This window comes from Lissotriton helveticus, chromosome 3_2 (assembly GCF_964261635.1).
Source record: "Lissotriton helveticus chromosome 3_2, aLisHel1.1, whole genome shotgun sequence".
NCBI lineage: Eukaryota > Metazoa > Chordata > Amphibia > Caudata > Salamandridae > Lissotriton > Lissotriton helveticus.
Window position 1 is genome coordinate 11,320,795 of NC_136062.1, and position 22,557 is coordinate 11,343,351.

General features: G+C 47.6%; 1 protein-coding gene across 4 annotated transcripts in view; it reads left to right on the forward strand.

Annotated features, from left to right (window-relative positions):
* Positions 1–22,557, forward strand: part of C3_2H15orf40 (chromosome 3_2 C15orf40 homolog) — a 223,277-nt gene that overhangs the window by 188,154 nt on the left and 12,566 nt on the right. For all 4 annotated transcript variants that reach the window (XM_078684744.1, XM_078684740.1, XM_078684743.1 and 1 more), the window contains exon 4: positions 21,624–21,734. In XM_078684744.1, the coding sequence (XP_078540870.1) occupies positions 21,624–21,722 (99 nt within the window). In that variant the 3' untranslated portion in view covers positions 21,723–21,734. The remainder of the gene's footprint in view (positions 1–21,623; positions 21,735–22,557) is intronic.

Genomic DNA, 22,557 nt, shown 5'->3' on the forward strand with positions numbered 1-22,557 from the left:
AGAATATCCTGACCGGATTGGATGGTCGTGCGGTGGCCGGGTTGACTGCACGTACACGGCGGCAGGACGCACCGGTGGCTGTGGGCGGGGGTCCGGTGGCCCTGTTGGGGCCCCCGGGGCTGGCGGGCTCGGATCCTCGCTGGAGGCGATGGTGTCAAGACCGCGACATTGACGAGTGCCCACTGTTAACGTCGGCCCTGCTTGTGCCTGTTGCACTGGAGTAGTCGACCTCCGAGGTGAAACGAGCTGCTTTGTCGCTCTGTGAGAGGAGATGGAGTGGGAGAAAGGTACGCCGTCGCTGCAAACCATAATGGCCGCCATTGGGGCACTTCCCTTGCAAGTCACCGCCACCATCCATAAAATGGTCGTAACAGTTGACACTATGTGTTTGATACCGGACGCCGATCCCTCGATGGCTTTGAAAAGTGTTGTTTTAACCGCGAAGCAGGACATGCCTGATACAAAGGGCCCTGTGCGGAAACCAGACCTGGTGTGTTTTGTCGGCCCCCGAACAACAGACAGCGAGCCCGGAACTGCCGAAAACTCACTATACTCCACCCCGATGCTGCCCCAGATGGACACAGCCAACCTCATACTCCAGGATAATTTCCATAGCGTTTTCCGGAGTGATTTCTTATTCTTTTTTCCCCAGTTGGTTCGAATACGTTTTTGTAACTTATCCTTGGTAGACAGACATCTCCGTTTGATTCATGGTCTTCAAACATTATTACTTTGGACTCGATCCTACTATACTGACTTTGACTCTTTTGACCTCTTTGACTGTCCTTTTGAGATGGCGGCTCGAGCGGTGAGAATTCGCACAAAAAATCGTAGTGGCCAAGGTTGAGTTGAATCGTCTGGGTCTGAAACAAAGGCTTTATTTGACACGGGACCTGTAGCCAAATAATGCGGGAGTCGTACGGTTCTTTTAAACGCCCCCATTTGGTTTTTAATTGCGGCTTCACATTGTCTGACTATATTCGGGGGGGTGTCCGCTTCTGGCGGGGAATAAAGGGGACCGGGAGCCTGTATGACATCTCCTCCTCCACTCTTTTCCTTCTTTTAGGTTTTAGTTGTTGGGCGACAGGCACGCTGCTAGAGGGGTTAGGCCGTAGCCATTGCAGGGGTGCAGGGTGGGGGAATGGGGGGGGCAGTTATTTTTCCTTATTTAGTTCTATGGCCCTTTTTTTCTTTCTCTCCTTTTTTTACGAGAGGCGATTTGTCCATTCTGAGTCCATTTTTCACATGTCTGGGTGTCTACTCCGGTCCTATTTATCCTGTATGGGTGGGTGGACGGGCCTTGCTATTGCAAGTTCAACGGGCAGTTGATTATATTGATTTCTATTCTAAGTCTACCTATTCATGTTGACGCCTCACGCTCTTTGTATTCTCTGTTACACTGTCCTATTCTCCTGCGCACCGTTGCAATGTATCGTATTGTATGACACCCGATATATGTACTATTTCCTCTTGGTTTTCTTCTTTAAATAAAAAGATACATTAAAAAAAAAATCACCTAAAATGGAGAAGTTGGATGTGCTACTGATAGTATGGGTAATCTTATCGTGGAGATTGTTACAAAAATTGTTATGTGCTCCAGGGGGCCTGTACACCAGGATCCCCGAGAGGGTGCACGTAGGGGAAAAGGAAATGGAAAACTCCAAACTCTCACACTCAGAGAGTGGACTCTCAGAAATTCGACACACGAATACGTTTTTATAGATAATTGCGACCCCTCCTCCTTGTCCCGTTTGACGGTCGTACCTGCAAATCAAATAGCTGGGGGGGAGAGCCCGAACTATATCTGGGTCAGAGGTCTCCGTTACCCAAGTTTCCATAAGGAAAAAAACATCAGGGTCTCGCTCCTCCAACAGCAAGCGGATTTCGTCCGCCTGTTTAGGGAGAGAGCGACAATTCAGAAGCGCTAATGAGTAAGATTTAACTTTTCCATTTATTACGGAGCAAGTTTCTTGAGGTCCCAACGTTAAATTACAGTGAGGGCATGGAGTCCTTACCTCCTCCAGTGGTATAGGGCGGGGACAAAGGGCAATCAAATCGCCCCTAAATAACCGAAGCTGTTCCCCTCTATATTGTAGTTTCCCTGGTGCAGAGGGACCCATCCTCCCAGCCCCCGTCCTGTCACGGACGGGCACAGACGGGCTTTCCTTAGGCGCTCCTTTGGCGCGATTGGGCACGTCCGCTGAACGCATCCGCTGCGCGGAGAAATGACCGTCTTAATTTATGCGCTTCAGCGCGGGTCCATCGCTTCCTCCCCAAAGGCTAGAGCAGCAACCTGCCTCCTCCCCAAGATGGCCGCTGTGTGTCGCCGGACACCTCTGAGCCCCAAAATCAATTCAGCAACCTAATCGGCTGAAGTGAGGGTAATCAGGTCCCTAAATGCGGCGCAAATGAAAAAAGCCTACTCAGTAAAAATAGGAGGGGAATACAAATGGTTTTTAATAAAAACAGTACAGTGAATTAGAGTGCATTAAAATTCGTGCAGAGGGATCTAACTCCCGGCTTCCGCCTCAGGAGTGGAGAAAGTGTCCCTAGGTCTAACAAGGCGATCGAACTTCAGGTAGTCGCCAGGTATGGAGGACGCAAATGTCTCTTCCGTGGGATTGTGGTCTCAGGCTGATTATGTATAAAAATAGGAATGATGCTTCCATATTCGAAGATAGGAGTGGCGGAAGGGAAAGCAAAGGAATGAGGCCAGTTGAAAAGCCGGAGCAGTACCTATCTACAAATCTGTTAAGAATCTCTCTAGATGAACTGTTGGTAGTGCACTTATCTGTGATAAAGTTGGTCAAGAATCTCTCTGGTTGAACTGTCGGTGATGCACCTATCTAAGCTAAGGTTGTTCTAATATGTGGCAAGAGGGTGGGTCAGCCAGCGTGTGCAAAATTTTAGGTAACAGTGGCAGTCTAAAGGTTCAGTTAGGTAAAAAAAATAATGGTACTCATGGTCACTGTTATGGCCTTTGGCCACCGATTGGAGTCTGCAAATCCACTTTGCCTCCAGCTGACGTAGTATCAGCTCTCTGTTGCCTCCCCGGTTGTTTGGTTGCACATGGTCAATACCACAGAATTTAAATGTATTGATATCCCTGTGCACATTGCGATAGTGTTCAGTCAACGGGTATCTCGTGTCATCATTGAGGAGTCCTTGGCGATGTTCCTGTATTCTCTTCTTAAGGTTACGCGCTGTGCTACCCACATACACCATTCCACATGGGCATTCTAGAATGTATACTACAAACTGGGTATTACAGTTAATGAAGTGTTTGATCGGGTGTGTTCTAGCGGTGTTGTAGCAAAACCCCTTACGTTTGTTCAAACCATACGGGCAAACATTGCATGTGGTACAGGGAACCCTTGGGTGCAGGGGGTAACCACGTGTTAGGGGGTTTTGTGGTCACATAACTAGGGCACAGTGTTCTCCTCAATGTGCGACTCCTTCTGTATACCAGGGACGGCTTATGGCTGATGAACGGTCTTAATTTGGGAATATCCCAAAGTAGATGCCAATGTTTCCTGAAAACCTGGAAGATTTTGGTGCTATGTGACGTATAGTTTGTGCAGAATGAGATCTTATCTCTGTTTGCGCCTGTGGTCATGCCTCCGGTTCTGTTTCTGGTGGTGGATGATTGGAGGGCGTTAGCTCTGGGGACGTTCAATATCCTTTTTTCAGCTCTATTCAAAATGCGCTGTTCATATCCCCTGTTGATAAAGCGATGTTTGACGTTGGTTATATTTTCCCTTAACTCTTTATCCCTACTGCAATTACGACTGGTCCTGACCATCTCACCATAAGGGATGTTGGTGATCTCTGAGCGTGCATGGGCACTCGTAGCATGTAAGATGCTATTACATGAGGTGGATTTCCTGAAAAGTGTGCTGTGTACCTGCCCCTTATTGATAAAAAAAATGGATGTCCAAAAAGTCAATATGTTTGTGATGATGCGACATAGTCAACCTTACATTATAGGGGTTGTCATTCAGGTAAACCAAATAGGATTCCAATTCATCCACTGATCCCGCCCACAGGCAGGTGATGTCGTCGATGTACCTCCCCCAGAACACAATGTGTTTGGTCCAGGGGGAGGCACATTGGTTCCAGGCGTGCTCCCTCTCATACCAGCCCATGAACAGTCCGGCATAAGAGGGAGCAAACCTAGAACCCATAGCCAATAAGGAAGCCAAATCAGTATCTTCTTTAGAGAGAACTTTATTCGCAGGACAGCCGAAAAGCCCGGACCCACGTGGCAGAAAACTAAATGTAAGCCCTTAATATGGAGGCTACAAATGTGCGATGATTGCACATTTGGTTATATCTACCTTGGACCTTCTTCATTGATAAGTGTACGCTGTCCAAGACACATCATATACGACCTGACGAAGTTCGCTACACGAACGAAACTCGTTGGCTGATGTTTTGCATTATCATGTTTGATGCACCTGAATAAAGTTCTCTCTAAAGAAGATACTGATTTGGCTTCTTTATTGGACATTACAAAATTTAAGAAGTGCACCACTCCATTGCTTGTTTTATATTTGTTCCCGGCCTTTGCGGGTTGCACCCTTCAACGGCAGGTGCAGGAGATGACAGTGCACACCCTTCATTCTATTTAACTTTAACTTACTTCGAGTACGCTGCCCAAGGCTAGTGCGGCATCAGGAGTCCGCCGTTGTCCTTCTAAATATTCTCTAGAACCCATAGCTGTTCCCTGTAATTGGTGGAACCACCTTTCATCGTGTTTGTAGAAGTTATTACTCCGGATCAGATTAATCCTATCAAGAATCATGACGTTGAATGAATAGCGATCTACCCCCTCCTTATCAAGATAATGTTGGGTTGCCATCATTCCAAATTCCTTTTTTGATACATGTATAAAGCCCCACTACGTCCAGTGTGACAAATCGTAGTTCGTTGGACCATGGGTACCCATCAAATTTGGTAAGAATGTCCTTACTATCTCCTTTGTATGCGGGGAGGTTGGTGACATGTTTCTGCAGTGTCAGATTTACGAATTCGGAGAGTCTCTCCGCTGGTGAACCCACCCATGAAATAATTGGTCTTCCCAGGGGTAACCTGCCTCCTTTATGCACCTAGGGCAATATGTAGATGCAAGGGAATAGAGTATGTTCAACGTGTAGGTAGCTATACTAGTCATCAGTGATTAAACATTCCTCCCTCCATTCAGTAAGCCTCCCATTGATGGTGGCTTGCAAACCAGACATAGGATTGTAGTTAATTTGTGCACAACATTCCTGGTCATTGAGTTGTCGTATAATCTCACCCATATAGTCGTTGGTGTCCATAACCACCATGGTCCCCCCCCCTTGTCTGCTACCCTTATTACAATGCTGGTGTCAATTTGTAAATTAGTTAGGGCGTCCCTTGCGGGTTTGGAGAGGTTGTGGTGTTGGCGGGAAGTATATTTTAGAGATCTATCAAGGTTATACAATTCTTCTGTTATTAGTGTTCCAAATGTGTCAATATTGGGATGATATCCCACCTGGGGAGTAAATTTAGATTTACATTTGAGTCCACTATCATGGGTGGTGTTTTCAGTGATATCTAAGTCAAGAAGCAGGTTACGCATGTCCGCCACCGTGTCATTTTCAATGGAGAGAAGGGTTTGAACCGGTCGTATTTCTTCTATGGTTCTATCGGATGACATTGCATTATACACATTAGGCACAACAGGCGGAGTTTGCGATGCAAAGAATTCTTTTAACCCCTTCAGCGCTAATGACAAAGCCAGCTCGTCATGGGCGTTACCTGCGCTACGCGGATGACGAGCTGGCTTTGTCATAAACAAGCCATTTTTTAAATTCCAGCGCACAGCGGGAAAACGCGGTAGCGCGGTAGGGGTTAATTTCAATACACGTAGAAACTTGAAAAGATCAATATGTACATCAACCAAATCCCCAGCTTGGGTGAGACAAAAGCCTAGTCCCCTTTTAAGGACACTACACTCAACTGAATCCAATTCTCTTCCCGAAAGGTTGATATTTAGTTCCTGCTGTGCTAGCTGCTCATTAGCTGAGCCAGTAGCCCACCTCCCCGTGGTGGGTGCCCTGGCTGCCTCCACTGTAGTGGTGTGATTCAATTCTTCTTGGGGCGTAGTGCCATTGGGTGGGTGTCCCCTCTTCCTCCTTGACCGCCTCTTTTCCTTGTTTTCTTAGACCCCTTTTTGGCTGTCTCTCCCCAATTCTTAATCTCTCCAGTTCCTTCTAAAAACTGGTTGTTCCTTCCGCTACAGGGAATCCCTCTTTTGACTGATTGGAGCTAACACTCTCACTAGAGGCCAGCGATATGCTGCTGCCTGATTTGTTGTCAAAACTTTCTTCCCTGGCCCTTTACTTGTCTTCGCTATTACTGGGATTATCATATTTCCTCGCAAAGGTGTAAATTCTGCCATTCTTATAGTCCCTGTCATCTCTTTATTTTACGCATTTTCTTATCCCTTACATACGTTTGATGTTCCTCTATCACTTAGTTAAGAATGGTGTAATTTTTCTCAATGAGGTCTTTACAGTCCATAGCCTCAATCTGTTTTTCAATTTCATCAATCTCTGCCTGTAGCTTCTGTCCCTTCTTGCTTGCGTGTTTGATCAGGATGCGCATCATAGTACAGGATGCGCCCTCAAGGTTATTTTCCCATTGTCCAAGGAGGTCCACACTCAAACTTCAAAAGTTGGGAAGATCTAGATGCGGAGGTCTTGAGGTATTTTTTTGTTGTCCATGTATTGTTGGAGGGTCACGCCGTCCCACCAGCGGGCGAGTTATTGTTTTTTTGACCCTGGTGTTCTGTTTCTTTTGCATAACCTTGCACAAAGGGGCAAAAATCTGACTCAAATGAGGGATATGCTGTCTCCAAAAACCAAACAATCCAATGAATCTCTGAGCTTCCTTCCTATTTTGTAGCACAGCTAGTTCTTTCATCTTTTGGTTCACCTCTGGCACCACCTCCCTGTCCCTGATGCGATTGGATACCCAAAGATTTCACTTTTTCGAGAGGGTCCCTGTAGCTTTGTGGGATTTATCTACCACCCCTTACTCTTCAAGTGCTTCACAATCTTGTCCAGTTGGATCTGCACTTGTTCTTCTGTCTCTCCTCACCTGACTCCACCTGTTTCTGATTTACCTGCTTATTATCCTCCTACTTCCTTCCTTTCTATCCTGCCCCTGCCACCAATACATCTCCCACATACCCTTGGTATCAATGTCTACCCTCGACACCCCATTCTTTAACGATGCTGTAAACATGTCTCTTCTGGATACTCTATTATTATCAGTACAAGTTTCAGACTGGAAAGACCTCGGTCTTGTTCCACTGTCCCATCACACCCAATTCACGTACTGCCTCAAGCACCTGAGAAAAGGGATTGCCTGTTTGATTAATCAACTTCATTATCATGTGTTATCGCTGGGGGAGCAAAACGAATTCTCTTATTTCGCATTGATGTATTTAGCAATCCATTTACACTTCATGAAGAACACCTATGAAAATTGCAGTTTTCATTACATCCTCATTCATTCTCTGCATTGCATTGCTTAAAGTAAACCAGGGCTTCTCAGTTGGTGGCCAATCTGACTCAGTTGGGTATTTGTGTACACATCCATCTGCCGCTAACTGCAGTAAAGTGGGTTATGCGTTTCTCTGAAAATTCCTAAACTCATCTTGCACAGCAGGATCATTACTTAGTACACAAAATGTTGCTGCATGTCCATGATATAAATGCACTCCCTGTGCCCCTGCCAAACGCACCTTTCTCTTGTTAACTCTTCCTCTTGTGCTACATGTATCGCTGCTTTTTCAGCCGCAAGCTAAGTTTACAGCTTATTTTGCACCAATTTGTTCTGACATAACAACATTACAGAAGTATTCTTGGCTTCTGCTAACTGTTTACCATTGCTTCACACTTTTTCCAACTGAATACATTTGTCATGCATTTTCCTATATACATTTAAGAGGGTCTAGCCTCTTTGACCCAAAGTGCAAAACTCTTTCCCTTTTTCAATTGCCACTTTTGCAAGCAAATTAATATATCTTCTGGCTGTGCATCAGACAAACATGTACTCCAATTCTCACTCAGCCCACCACAATGCGACCACTCATGAGCAAGGTGACTATATGGGGCTAATTCCCATCCTGGTATTTCATTTGTTATCTGGGAACATGCTTTATCCATTGTTGTTTTTCTGCCAAACATTCTTCCCCTTTCACTACAGATCCTGCAAAGTGATGCCAGAATGTATTGCTTCAGACTTGACACACTTAAACTCAGCACTCTCGAAATGAGGCAAAGGTATTCATCACTGTACCTTTAAATGACACATTTGAATTTTTTTTAACTGTGAACTCTTAAAATGAGGCGAATAAACTTATCACTGTGATTTCAAAATGAAATTTGTGAATCTATTAATACAGCACTTTAAAAAGGAATACAAAATATACTTGCTAATACACTTTCCCAGATGTCAAAAGAAAGAAGTCCAATATAGAGAGCACGTATACAAAGTAGGAAAAAAACATGAAATACACACACACAGCAATGAAACTTTTAACACTGTATACACAAGAATAAAGAAATTAGAATTTGAAATACATCACCGGTTGTCTGTCTTGCATCATCCTGCCAGCACAACTGGGGAACCCAGTGGCAGTCTTGGCACAAGCTCCTCAACGGGAAGGTCTCTAGGCAGGTCGTCCACCCTTAAAGAGCGTTTCTGACCAAACGCCAAGAGGCCTCTGTCTTTATACTCTTACTAACACAGAGAGAGTCTTCTAGAAGCTCCTCCTCCCTTCATCTGCAGTGTAGGTGCTGGCTGCTCACTATGCTTCGAAGTCACTCACCAGAGCTGGCCAGGCTCTGATAGGAGTGGAGGCAGACTTCTTCACCTTCTCATACTTGGGCTACGCAACCCCTCCCGCTCCGTGAAGTAAAAAACATAGAAATAATGCTGTGTGTACGCAAGTAACCCAGCCTGCCTGCTTTCACAGTGGAAAGGTAAGGTTCGAAAGACAAGATGAAATCATGCACACAAATGCAGTTAAAATTAAGCAACATGGAATCAATGGTCACCACATGATTCACTATATATATTAATGCATGTAGCATTATACAAGTGGACCATCTATTTTTCATTAAAGAAATATATGAGGAAAGAGTACGAGTTCTCTAGATGTGCTGCAATTTGCTTGTATTGTGAAACAATTCAATACAAATATGAAACCGTAATCACAGCTGTGCAGTACAGTTCTTTTCAGTAATACAACCAGTACGATGATCCAGGGGGGCATGGCTTAGCCGGCTGCAAAATGGCTGCACTCTGAGTGAGCACTGCCGGCCAAGCCACTAATCCGCCACGATCCTGCGAACATCGACCGAGCTTCCACCTCGCTCCATGAAATCCTGTCTCTACTCACCTTGGGGCGTCGATCGATTTCCGCCCCCTTGGGCCTTCGAGCCCGCCGCTACACCACCCTTTCATTGCTGATGGCTTAACTCGACGGCTGGGCCTAGCTGTGGGCGCGCGGCTGCAGTCCGCGTCGCGCTGCTGTACAGCTGCCGCCTCTGCTCCTCATCTTGGCCGTCCTGCTTGGTTCGGATCGCCCCGCTGAGGCCTACCTGCCGCCCAGCCCATTCTAAAACCGGTGAGTGGCGCTGCTGCAGGGGAGTCTGCAGCGCGGTTGGGGGCGCAGTTGCTGCCCCGCGGGGCCTGGGCCTACCTCTCCCGCAGCTGGAACCCACCACCTTCATCCTTCCCTAGTTGGCCCCGCAACATGGGCGGCGCGCCCCCGTGTCTCCCCCGCAGATTTGCCATCTCTTGCTGCGCCCACCATGGTGGACAGGGCCTGCGCGGCCACCTGTCGCCTGTCTACCGCCGGCTCTGCTGATTCCCCACACCACCACCCTCCTCCTCACCGGGGACCTGCGGGCCATCGTGAGCAGCGGCATCGATGGACACCCCCCAGCCTTCTCCCTCCATCCTGCTTGTTGCTGGCCCTGTGAGTGCAACAGCCCCTGCAACTGGACCCTGGCTGCCTGCTTCACTTGCTACTACTGTGGTGTGCTTCCCACCTCACGTGGTTGTGTGGGCCGGGCACTGCCTTCATTGATTGCGGATCCTCTTTGGGCTATGCGCCTCTCCTGGTAGCCGCCCTACACGTCTTTGCCAACCCTCCTGGGCTTTCTGCTTGCCAGGGGCCTGGAATTGCTGCAACTCTCCCCGGACGTGCAGCCCGGCACTACTGGCTGGACACTCACCCTCTTCAACTTTTCCCCCGTCGACATGCATTTGCCGCCTTGTTCCAATTGCCAAACAGCATTTTTTCCTCATTGCCCACCCCACGCTGTGCTGTAGCCTTGTCTCTCCTGATCTTTGGCGGACTTCCTCACGAGACTGAGCCGGACCATGGAGGAAGCCGACCCCAAGATTGCCTTCGACCAGCGCTGACAGACCCGCCAAGACTGTGCAGTCACAGATGTGGGCGAACCGTCTGCTCAAACCGATGCGGCCCCAATGAGGGAGGACGATTTGAAGGCCATCATGCTTGACGTAAAATCCACAGTCACTGGCATCGCTGCCAAACTTGACCAGCTGTCGACTCAACTGAACGCTGTCAAAGCCAGAGTTGACTCTCACGACTCACGCTTGCTGCAGGTTGAGGCTAGGGTCTCGGATGCTTAGGACGCCGCAACTCAAGACCACCGCAGGCTTCTCCAGATGGACATGGTTCGCAAGCTGATCAGGAACAAAAATGAGGATTTGGAGGTGCTTTCCCGTAGGAGCAACTTCCGCATTACTGGTGTGCCTGAATCCTCCAACATCTCTAAAATGGAGGACTTTCTGGAGCAGCTCATTCGCGGACCGTTTGGCGACGTCCTCTCCTTGTTTTTATTGTTGAGCGGGCCCACCGCTCCCTCGGCCCTCGTCCTGCTCCTGGCTTGCCGGCTTGTCCCATCATCGCCAAGCATTTGAATTTTAGGGACCGAGACACCATCCTTAGAGCAGCCAGGGAGAAAGGCGAAATCTGTCATCAGGACAACTCTTTGGCCTTTTACCCCAACTACACAATGGCCGTGCAGGCTGCTCGCCGCAAATTCCTCCCGGCTTAGCGGATTCTTCAAAAATATGACTTCTCCTATTCCTTGGCATACCCTGCCAAACTGTGAGTCAGGCAGGGTTCTAAGATGCATGTCTTTCTGGAACCTAAAGCTGCTTTGGCCTACACGAAGAAACTTAATCAGGCACAACGTTCTTCCCCTGCTGGCTCCCAGACCATTGCCGATGGCAACTCAACTGACAATGACTGAACCATGTTGGTATCATTATGCTGTTATAATTTATGTTCCTTGGTATACAGTCCCCTACTATGGTTACCTCCCACTTTGATCCCTTTGCTATACAGGAGCAAGATCACTGCCTCATTGTCAGTGAAATTGTTCTCCATCCTTCGCAGCTCCACCATTAAGTGAGGCCTTCTCCTAGCCCCTGCACTCTTGAGTGTTGGTGTTTGAGGCCCTCCTCCACCTGCAGGTTTTACCTGCGCCTCATCCCTGGTGGTCCAGTGGACCTCTGTCTTCATTCTCAGGCTCCGCTTTTTCTCTCCTTTTTCACCTCACTTCTATCTCTCACCTTCACTCTCCTTCTGGGTCTTTCCTCCATTTTCGGTCATTTTCCCCTCATTTAAAGCTCCTCCCTCCACTCTCCTTCTGTGTCTTTCTTCCGGTTTTCACTTGTTTTGTTACCCTCATCTCAATCTCCCTCTTTTACTCTCCTGTATCCTCTGGGTCTTTCCTCCACTCTTTCTTGCACTTTTGCTGCCTTATTTGCACTTTTTTCTCTTTTTGCCATTTTTCCTTTCGGCTTTTTCAGCCTGTTTTTCCTTGCCGCTGCTGCCCCCGCGGCCCCTCCCCCCAGTGCGACGGCCCAATCCAGCTCCCCTCCCCGCTCCCGCCTCCCAGCTGTCCAGCCCTCCCCGACCCCTACTTAATGGCGCCAAAGGCAAGCCGTCTGCGCCTGTCCACGACCTGACTGCGACCAGTGCCAGGAACTCTGCACCGCCAACGCTACGACACAGTGGCACTCCATGCTCTCAACCCGGGCTGCAATAACAACTGCAAGCTAGCATCACCAGCCGACACCCACAAACCCTCTCATCGCTGCCGGCACACCTGCAGCACTACCAAGACCACCGACCCAGCACAATCCGCCCACAAGAACACAACCGAACCAAAGACTTTTGCAACATGTCCTTCTCAAGGTCCAGTCCTTCCAAAAACACGCCACCGAAATCTGGGACCTCCTCGACAGCACTACCCTGGACGTATCATTCTTTACCGAAACCTGCCCCACCACATTTTCAACAGAGGCGCCAACACCATCGCACCCATGCCCTGCCACCATCAACCGCTCCCTGGCAACGGCCTCGTTCCCTGACTGGAAACACGCTGAGATCAACCCCCTCCTGAAGAAACCCTCGACGGACCCCACCAACCTCGAAAACTACAGACCCATCTCCCTGCTCCTGTTCCCAGTAAAAGTCATTGAGAAAGCAATCAACAGCCAACTCGCCACATTCATCGAAGAGCACAACATCCTCGACTCCTCCCAATCCGGATTCAGAAAAACTACAGTATGGAAACCGCCATCCTTGCTGCAACAGATGACAACTGTACCTTGGACAAAGGAGAAACTGCAGCCCTCATCCTCCTCACCTTTTCAGCGGCGTTCGACACAGTTTCTCACCGCACCCTAATACGCAGACTCCACGACGCAGGGATCCAAGACAAGGCCCTCGACTGGATCCGCTCCTTCCTCTCTGGCATAACGCGCAGGGTTAGACAACCCCTCTCCCCCCCGCCCCTGCCTTTTACTCTCAAACCCTACACCTACCACCTGCGGAGTCCCCCACGGGTCCTCCCTCAGCCGTCCGCTCTTCAACGTCCACATGGCTCCACTCACCCCCATCGTAAGAACCTACGGACTCAAAATTGTGTCATGCACAGATGACACCCAACTCATCCTCTCCTTATCCAACGAACCCAACACCGCCAGACACCACTTTCGAGAAGGCATGGAAGCCGTTGCCAAATGGATGAAAAACAGCTGCCTACAACTAAACACCAACAAAACTGAATTACTCCTCATGGTCCCAAACCCAGATGCCTGGAACGACACCTGGTGGCCCCCCGCTTTCGGAAGCCCGCCCTCCCCCACGGATCATGCATGCAACATGGGAATCATCTTGGACTCCGAGCTCAAAATGGACCGCTAGATCAACTCTCTCGTCCTCTTGCTTCCACACCCTTTGCCTCCTACGTAAGACCTTCAGATGGATCCCCCTCGAACACAGAAAGACCGTCACTCACGCCCTGCTCACCAGCAGGCTCGACTATGGCAACGCACTCTATGCCTTAATAAACAAAAACCTCACCCGCAAGTTACAGAACATCCAAATGCCGCTGCAAGACTGATCCTCAACCTGACAAGACACTGCCACATCGACCAGCAGTGCGCACACTCCACTGACTCCCCATCAAAGCTAGAGTCACCTTCAAGATGCTAACCCACGCTCACAAGGCCCTCCGCGGCACCGGACCAGCATACCTGAACAGCCGACTCAAATTCCACGCACCCCAAAGGACCCTACGTTCAGCCCAGGTCTCCTACGTCATGTTCCCTGCACCAGAAAGACCAGATCAGGAGGCCACTCCTTCTCCTTCCGTGCGGCCAGAGCCTGGAACGACCTTCTGCTCCACCTCAGACAGATAACATCGCTCCCCATCTGCGCATGAAACCTCAAAACCTGGCTCTTCGACAGAGCCCCTCCTTGATGGACTGGAACCTGCAAACCCCCCACCCGCTCAGCGCCTTTAAACCATTACGGGTGAGTAGTCGTGCTTAACAAACACCTGATTTGATTTGATACACGGTTCTCCATTCCACAACTGTGCTCTGGCTCGATGTCCCATGCTTTCTGATGTCTGCAATAACTTATGGCTTGGTCTCCCTGTCTCTTCGGCAGGGGAGTAAGCCGGGCGACACTACGCCTCACGGGATAATTTCCTTCCTGGACATTGAACTTCCCCATCCCAGTTGTGGGTCCCCAGGGTGGAATCTCAGCCTGATTGGGGGGCTGGTGTAGGTGGTGGGGGGTGGGGTTTATTGCCTCCTCCTGAGGCCTCTTTGTTTGTATTGTATTATGTCCTTTTCTGCATCATGACGTACACTATATTGCGCTTCACTCTGCACTCCCCCACTCCTTTACTTACAGTCCCAGTCACACTTATGGCTCCATCCGTCTTCCATCTCCTCGGCACAGTAACATTACGGACATCACCCTCTGGACTTGGAACATCCGTGGCCTTAACAACCACCACAAGGCTCGCCTGGTACATGCCCACCTCATCCGGCATAAGGTTGACATCTGCTTTCTCCAAGAGACCCATTTGCTGCCCGCCACCTCCTCCAGGCTTCGCTCCAGACACTGGGGTGAAACTCACTCCTCCTTATATTCTAACTATTATCGCGGGGTGTCCATCCTGCTGCGCAACGGGCTCCCCTAGCACACTTCTCAGGCGATCATAGACCCTCGGGGGCGTTTTGTTATCCTGCATGGCACTCTCCTGACACAGCCATTGATCCTTGCTGCAATTTACGGCCACAATTCCGATGATTCTGAATTTTTTGCAGAAGTCTGGCAGCATATCTCCTCTCTGGGCCCGGCTGCGCTCCTTTGGGGGGGTGAATTTAATATCACACTATTGGTTACCCTTGACCGCTCCGGGTCATATGCCTCGCACCCTACCCCTATTTTAAACTCCATACTCACTGATAACTCACTACTAGACGTGTGGCGATCCGTGGCGAGTGTATTTCTAAACAATCTGGCGTGCTGCGGTCCATTTGAGGCGTCCTGGACAGACTGGAGGAGCGAGATCAAGGCGTTGGATTCCTTGCTTTCTGTTGACCCCACAACAGACACTCTGGCGCAGCTCTGGGGCAAGCTTACTGATTTCGCTGACGAGGCCAATAGGGACCTCTCCTTCTTGGGCAGGGGGGCGAGGGCACGTCATTGTGGTGAGGGAGACCGCCCTGGCAAGACTCTGGCCAATCTTTTACGACAAGCTTCCTTCATCACAGCGCTTCAGGACGGGGGCCCGGATAGAAGCGTTTTCACCGGGGAAGGGATAGATAACTTCACCTCCTTTTATTCCCAGTTGTACACAGCTGGGGCCATACCCTCACGAGACATACTTGATTAATATTTTGATACCCTCGAACTTCTGTGGCTGAGTAACGGCCACCGGGAATTTCTTGATTAGCCCTTTCCCAAGGAAAAGATCCTGGCTACTATTTCTAGCCTGCCCGGGGACAAAGCTCCTGGCTCAGACGGTTTGCCAGCTTCCTTCTATAAGGCTTACGCTCCCCTTCTCGTCCCGCATCTCGCTGCTATGTACATTGGCTCATTCGAGGGCGGCAAAGTCCCTCCCTCGTTCCGCGAGGCCTTACTAACTCTTCTCCTTAAGCCGGACAAACCCCCCGAGCTCCGGGATTCCTATTACCCCCTTTCCCTTATAAATACGGACAACAAAATCTTCGCCGAGCTGCTTGCCTCCCGCCTCCTCCCTCTGATGCTGCTTATTGCCTGCCCCGACTAGTCCGGGTTTATCCCCGGTCGTGCCACATCGCATAATCTCAGGACCATTTTTTACATTCTCCATCAAATGAATCCCGCTTTTCCGGCTGTGGCGGCCCTCCTGGACGCCACCAAAGCCTTCGATACTCTGGAGTGGCCATTTCTCTTTTACCTACTTCCTCGTTTGGGCTTCAGCTCTGTGTTTCTGCGCAAAATTCAACTTCTATACACCCTCCCAACAGCCAGATCACGGAACCAATTCCCATCACGTGTAGCACAAGACAGTGGTGCCTGCTTTCATGTTATTTGCTATTGCTATGGAACCCCTTGCCGCTAGACTTCGGCAGCATCACACTCCAAGAGGTCTCTGCTTTGCTGCTCATGCCCTGGTCGTTTCCATGTACGCGGAGGAAGTTGCACTCTACGTCCGTAACCCCTATGAAAATCTTGGCCCCATGGCCCGCGAGGTGGTTTGCTTGGAGACTTTTCCAGTATTCAGGTTAACTGGTATGAATCCAATCTTTCCCTCTTATGGACGCTACTGTCTCCTTCACTCCTGATTTTCCATTTGAATGGGCGTCCGGACCTACTAGATACCTTGGAATCTGAGCTCTGAAAGTCTAATTTCTGCCGCGCTGTGGACTGGTTGGAGTCCAAGATCCAGCTCTGGCAGCGACTGCCTCTTTCTCTGGCGGGCAGCATCGCCATCGCCAAGATGGTTGTACTCCTGAAGTTTTTGTACTTATTCGTGAACGTCCCAATCCCCCTCACAGCTCACTTTTTCCGCAGGCTCCGCATTCGGAATTTCCCTCGTCTGGGCTGGTCAGCAACCTAGAGTCGCATACAGCATACTTCCTCTTCCTCTATCGCGGGGTGGTATGTGCACCCCAGATTTTAAACTATACGCCCTTAGCACCCAAACTAGATTTCTCCACTTTTGGCTTCATCCAAAGCCTTTACAGCAATACATTTGCTCCGGTGAAACTCCCGCATGGAGAGATTGACACAGTTGAGACTCTGCGATGGGCCTGGGATGGGCTCCGGAGACATTCTGGTTTTAGTATGCTCTCTGCGAATGCTATGCCCATTGCTCACAATCCTCCTCCCCCTAGCCCCATTCCCCCTGCAGACGCCTGATATGGTTAAACGTGCAACTAGCTTGGGGCTCTCCACTGTGTCGAACCTTTATCCTAGCAAGACTTTCTTTTCTCTGGCGGCAGAGTCCAGTCCCATGGATACTCTGCTTTTATACCAGCTCAGGGCTCTTTGCAGGGAGCTTCTCTCGTCGTTCCCACAGCACCCCCCCCTTTTTGGCCGACCTTCAATTTCTTTATACTTCCCACTCCCCTTGCAAACTGGTCACTACGATCTATGTCCTTACGCTTGCAGACTCTGCCATATCCACTGACCGCGCCCGTGTTGCTTGGAACGTAGACCTAGGCGCTGACCTCTCTCAGGAGGACTGGCTGTACTGCTGTAATCAGATCAAACGTCTGTCCTCAAACTATCGTTTGCGCCTCATACACTTTAAATACTTGCATAGACTATACCGCTCCCCTGTCCAACTTCATAAAATGGGCCTCACCCCCAGTGATAGATGCTTGCGTTGCTCAGCTCCTGCGGTGGACTTCTCCCCCCTTGCTTGGCTGTGCCCTAAGGTCTCAGCCTACTGGTGGGATGTGTGCGCCACTATTACTGAGATCGCCTTAATGCGTGTCGCGCCTTATCCACTCCTTTGTCTCTTTGGCTTTGTGAAATTCTGCCCTGACACTTCCCGCCGGCTGATTGCAATGCTACTTGTCCTTGCTAGACACAGGGTCACCATGTGTTGGGGTCACCAATCTGTGCCCAAAGTTAGCGCTTGTCTTGAGGATGCCTCATGCAGTCAGACGCTGCTTTTTGAATTCTGGGAATTGGTGCCAACCACATGCTGCCCGTTTGACATTTGCGGTCCCCTAGTTTCCTATCTTATTTGACTGGATGTTCTGCCTTCAGCGGCCTCACCTGCGCTCCCCACCGGCTCTCCGCCCACGGTGGCCACCAGAGTTGGTCCATGAGGCGACACGTCCCTATCTGCACATCCTTCTGGTCCCCTTGCCCTCCCCACTATGCATGTGACCCCTTTTCCGGGGACTCCCCTTTGCCCTTTTGCCTTCTCTTCACATTTTCCTCTCCATGTCATATGATGGGCTTATTGCATAGGATGATTCTTGTCCTATATGCCATGACTGTGATTTCAATTTGTGATTGTGGACTCCTTACCAGCATATAATGTAACCTGAAGTGCAAGACATTTTTTCCCAATAAAGGTTATCAAAAATCAAAAAAAGTACGATGATCCAACAGCTAATAAAATTCTGTTGTTGATAAATAATAGTTTGAATTTATCCCTTATGGGCCACTTTTTTCTTTTTTATTGGGCGGTAATCCAGCCTATTTGCGGGGACAGGACAAAACCCTTTGAGGTGTGTCTGCACCTCCCTCCTATTGTGCTCAGGATGGCCCATATGCATTCAGATGACCACTCGGGTACACCTATCCTCTGTGTGTGACTGTCTAGAGGGAATGCAGGAAGCTAGCTGTCACCCACCCCCAGACGTCTATTCCAGAGACGGACAGAAGACACTAAATGGCTAAAGTAAGTAAATGCCAACTTTCTGAAAGTGGCATTTGCTAAACTGGAATTTAAAATCCAACTTCACCATAAGTTGTGATTTTAAATTGTGAGTTCAGTGACACTAAACTGAATTCACAATTGGAGTTATACTTAAAAGATGTGATAATGTAATCCCAATGTTATCCCAGGGGAGTGATAGGCCTTGCAGCAGTGAAAAACGAAATTGTTTCTCACTACCAAGACATGTAAAGTTTAAAAGTACATGTCTTGTCTTTTAAATACATTGCACCCTGACCTGTGGGCTATAAAGGGCCTACCTTAGGGCGTGACATATGTATAAAAAGGGAAGTTTTAAGGCTGGCAAGAGGGTTTACTTGCCTGTTTGACATGGCAGTGAGAAACTGCACACAGGCTCTGCAGTGGCAGACATGGGACATGGTTAAGGTGCTACTTATGAAGGTGGCACAATCAGAGCTTCAGGCCCACTAGTAGCATTTTATTAACAGGTCCTGGGCACATGTAGTGCACTTCGCTAGGAACGTACAAGTGAATTAAATATGGCAATTGGGGATGGACCAATTTCATCATGCTTGGGGGATAGAGCACAAACACTTTAGCACTGGTTAGCAGTGGTAAAGGGCGCCGAGCCCTAAAGCCAGCAAAGACAAGGCCAGAAAAATTGAGTTAGGCAGGCTAAAAGTTGGGCGAACACCACTGGTCCGTTCTAAAATTACTCAATAAAAAAAACGATGTTTAGCGACAAACTACGAGTTAGTTACAACAGTTTTGACGATGTGGAATTTAAGTGTATGACACTCTTTGAATGCAGAAAACTCATCAGCTCGTCAGGGCGACACTCCGAACACTCATCAGCACTACAATGAGACACTTAAAGATCTAAGCACCCTAGTTATAACAAAGCTATTAGGAACAGCGGCAGCCCAAACACTGCCTGGAGTCCTTCAGGACAGTTGATTTGCCTTGGATTGCTGAGCATGACCCGTGCTGGCATGCAGAATTACTTCTTTCAGAGATCCTTGTAATTCATTATGGACCCTGGATTTTAAGCTCAATCTCTTCTGTGAAATCACTCAATTTCCTTCTCAATGTATTTCCTGGTGAACTTTTTCTAACATTGCTTGCATCACTCAGCCATTGTTAGATGATAACCCTGTAGTGTTACAGGCTTGAAACACCGTTGACTGCCATCACAATGTGAGCATAATCCCTGGAGGATTGTGTGTACCTCTGGACCACAGAATTGCTCTGACCGCATTCGCGAAAAACTGTTTTATTGTCATATGTTTTATAAACACGGTTCCATACCACTTAGGCGATTTTCAGGGTTTGATCACTGGAGCGCCCTAGCACTTGTCCTTGTAAGATACTACCAACATGCATGCTACTATATATTACAAGTAAGGGTCCAGCCTCTTTCTTTTCTATGTTGCTATTTTCGCTTAACTCCGATATTTGATTGATTGTCTAACCTAAAAAAAGATCTCATTGTTCCAGTTGGAACGTTTGTTCTCAATGTGCAAGTTATATTAAGAGGCAATTCTGCCGTCACAATGGCAGAAAAAGAATCATTTTGCTCGCCTTATGTTGAGAAGGTCGACGCCTGACACTTTGCATCCTACTGAAACAGCAGGGGTAAGTGACGATACCGGGAAGAGAGACCTATCCCTAAATGGAAGGGAAACAGAACTTCATTAAAATACATAGAAAATACACTGCTACCTAATGAAAAGCATACATGAAGAAAATAAAAAATGAATTGCAACAACATTAAGGTGTGGTGATTTAAAAAAAAAAAAAAACAGCAACAATTGTAAAACTCTGCCATACAGTGGAATTTATATGTATTTTAGAAATGTTAACATGGCACACGTACCTCAACAGTCTGCAAAGTTTCACACTCTGGACAAGGTCCTTTCTGCAGCAACTATGTATGTTGTTTGCCTAGGTGCAGTGAGATAAGAGCGAGGTGTTGAAGAATAAAGCATGGTAAGGTAGAACATGAATGAAGTCAATTAGTGAGAGGGAGTTGTGGGCGATATGTGAGGGAGAAATTAGGGAAGGAGTGGTGAGGGAGAGGGTGGGCTGGGCGGGAGGTGGGTTACAGAGAAACGGGGCAAGAAAAGTGATGCAAAGAAGTAAATCGGTTTAGAGAAATGAAAGAAATGAAAGAAGTAGATGGGTTACAGCTATAGGAAGCTGACATACATATAACCGTGAGATGCTGAGAAAGAAGTGAAATAGATTTGATGTATGGTTAGGCACAAAAATAATAGAGGTTAGGTTGGTGAGGTCAAAAGAGAGGGAGTGAGGGCAGGTAGAAAGTGGTTTGGACGACATAGGTGAGATGGAGAGACTTAAGATTGCAGGAAGTCGAGAACAATATTTGGGTAAAGAGAGAGGGTGTGGCTGTAGGACAAGTGAAGGAACGAGTTACAATGTACACTAACATTCTCTTTTATTTGAATTGCCACCAACTGCCTGAGTCCATGCAGGTTAATTTTGGTCTGGTATTTACAAACTCTGCTCAAGAAGTTATTGAGGTGAACGAATGCTTAAGACCAATGCTTCTTGACCCTACGCAACCTATAGACCACCACTGAATCCCTTTTGGAAGCCAGGGACCCTCGTCTAAGCAGTGTATATGATTTGAACCTCGAAACAGTACACACAAATACAGAAACCAGGTTACATCAGGCAAATATCCACATTAAATATTTATTTGATTTGCAAACAAAAATATGGGAAATTCGAAAGTTTAATTGGAAGGTCGGATCTTTCAAAATGTAGCTCTATTTTTAAAAGATGAAGGGGTTGCTAGATCATAGCATATCAGTTTGTCTGATTTGCTTCTAACGCATACTCTCTATTTCTCAGCACATACCTTTTCTGCCCCGTTTTGCTGTACTTGCGCTGCTCCAACACATCAACATACCAACTTAATTTGTAGCCTACATTTTAAATTCCTTCATTACACCGCATTTTAAAACATTAAATTGAGCTTTTTACTATATATGTACTTTATTATTCCAGCAGTAATATTTCATTTTCTAACCTGTCCCTAACTTCCCTGATTATGCATTGCAAATCCCCAACTGTCCTGGGACCACTGCGCTAGATACGTGCATTGATGTACATAATATTGAGGACAACAATGTATTTTAAAGCGGTCTAATGTTTTAAACCGATATGCTGGTTATAACTAAACGTTATCATTTATCATGACAGTTATACTTTCGTGTGTACCTGTGCGTTTCAAACTGACGTGTTTTGTTCTTAACTTGCAATAGAATATCAGCCTGATTAAACAACACTTTTATGTTTTTACAGGGTGGAAAATCTCGTGAAAAAGTGGTCAAAATTTTAACACCAAAGAAGCCAGAAGATATCTTGGAGAAATTGAAGAAAGAAGCTGCTACGTCAGGTTGACACACCAGAGAGGTACATAGATAAATAAACATTTTAGGGATAGCTCAGGATTACTAATAGCTAAGAGTTAGATTTAAGGCTCTTGTTGTAGTGCATGGTGCCCTGTATCCAACCCGGGCTACTCATCCTACAGCCAGATTAGAATGTTATAATCTTCCCAGAAAGTTGAGATATGCTAACAAACTTTTGGCAGCGATCCCCAGATCTCAGCGCACAAGAGCTTATCTGGGCTCAGTTGCATGGAATCACCTACCTCTTGAGTTGCGCGCAGTGGGTGATGTTGCAGGTTTTGAAGAAAAAGCTTAGAACTTTTGTGCAGGACTAACTACTGTCACTCACCTTCTGACTTACGCTTTTTGCACCAGGACACTCCAAAGAGTAGATGCGCGCACTATAATTTGCTTTCATCCTCCTCATCATCTGTGAATTGGATTGTAAGCACAGAAGACTGGATTGCTCTGCGAACCAGACAATTAGAGTTTACACCAAGAGTAGTGCACAAAGTTAGTCAGGCAAGTATCTATGAGTGAGGAGATGATCATACATGTTTTTTCATTAAAGTTTCCAGTAAATGTATTTTTAAACCTTTTAATGGAAAAGGAAGTGCTGCAACCACTCAGCAACAGGATACTCTTTTGGCTTCTTGTGCACAGTACAAATACACTTAAAATAACCATGCCCATCTGCACAAAGCGTGCGTTCTGTTAAATACTAACTTAATAAGTAAAGTATGTTTTTTACTATTGAGTTTTAATAGATACTATGGGCATGTGGGTTAATCTATCTCCAAATATAACAGATTTGTTTCCTCCTTATTACAAGTGCATTATATCCA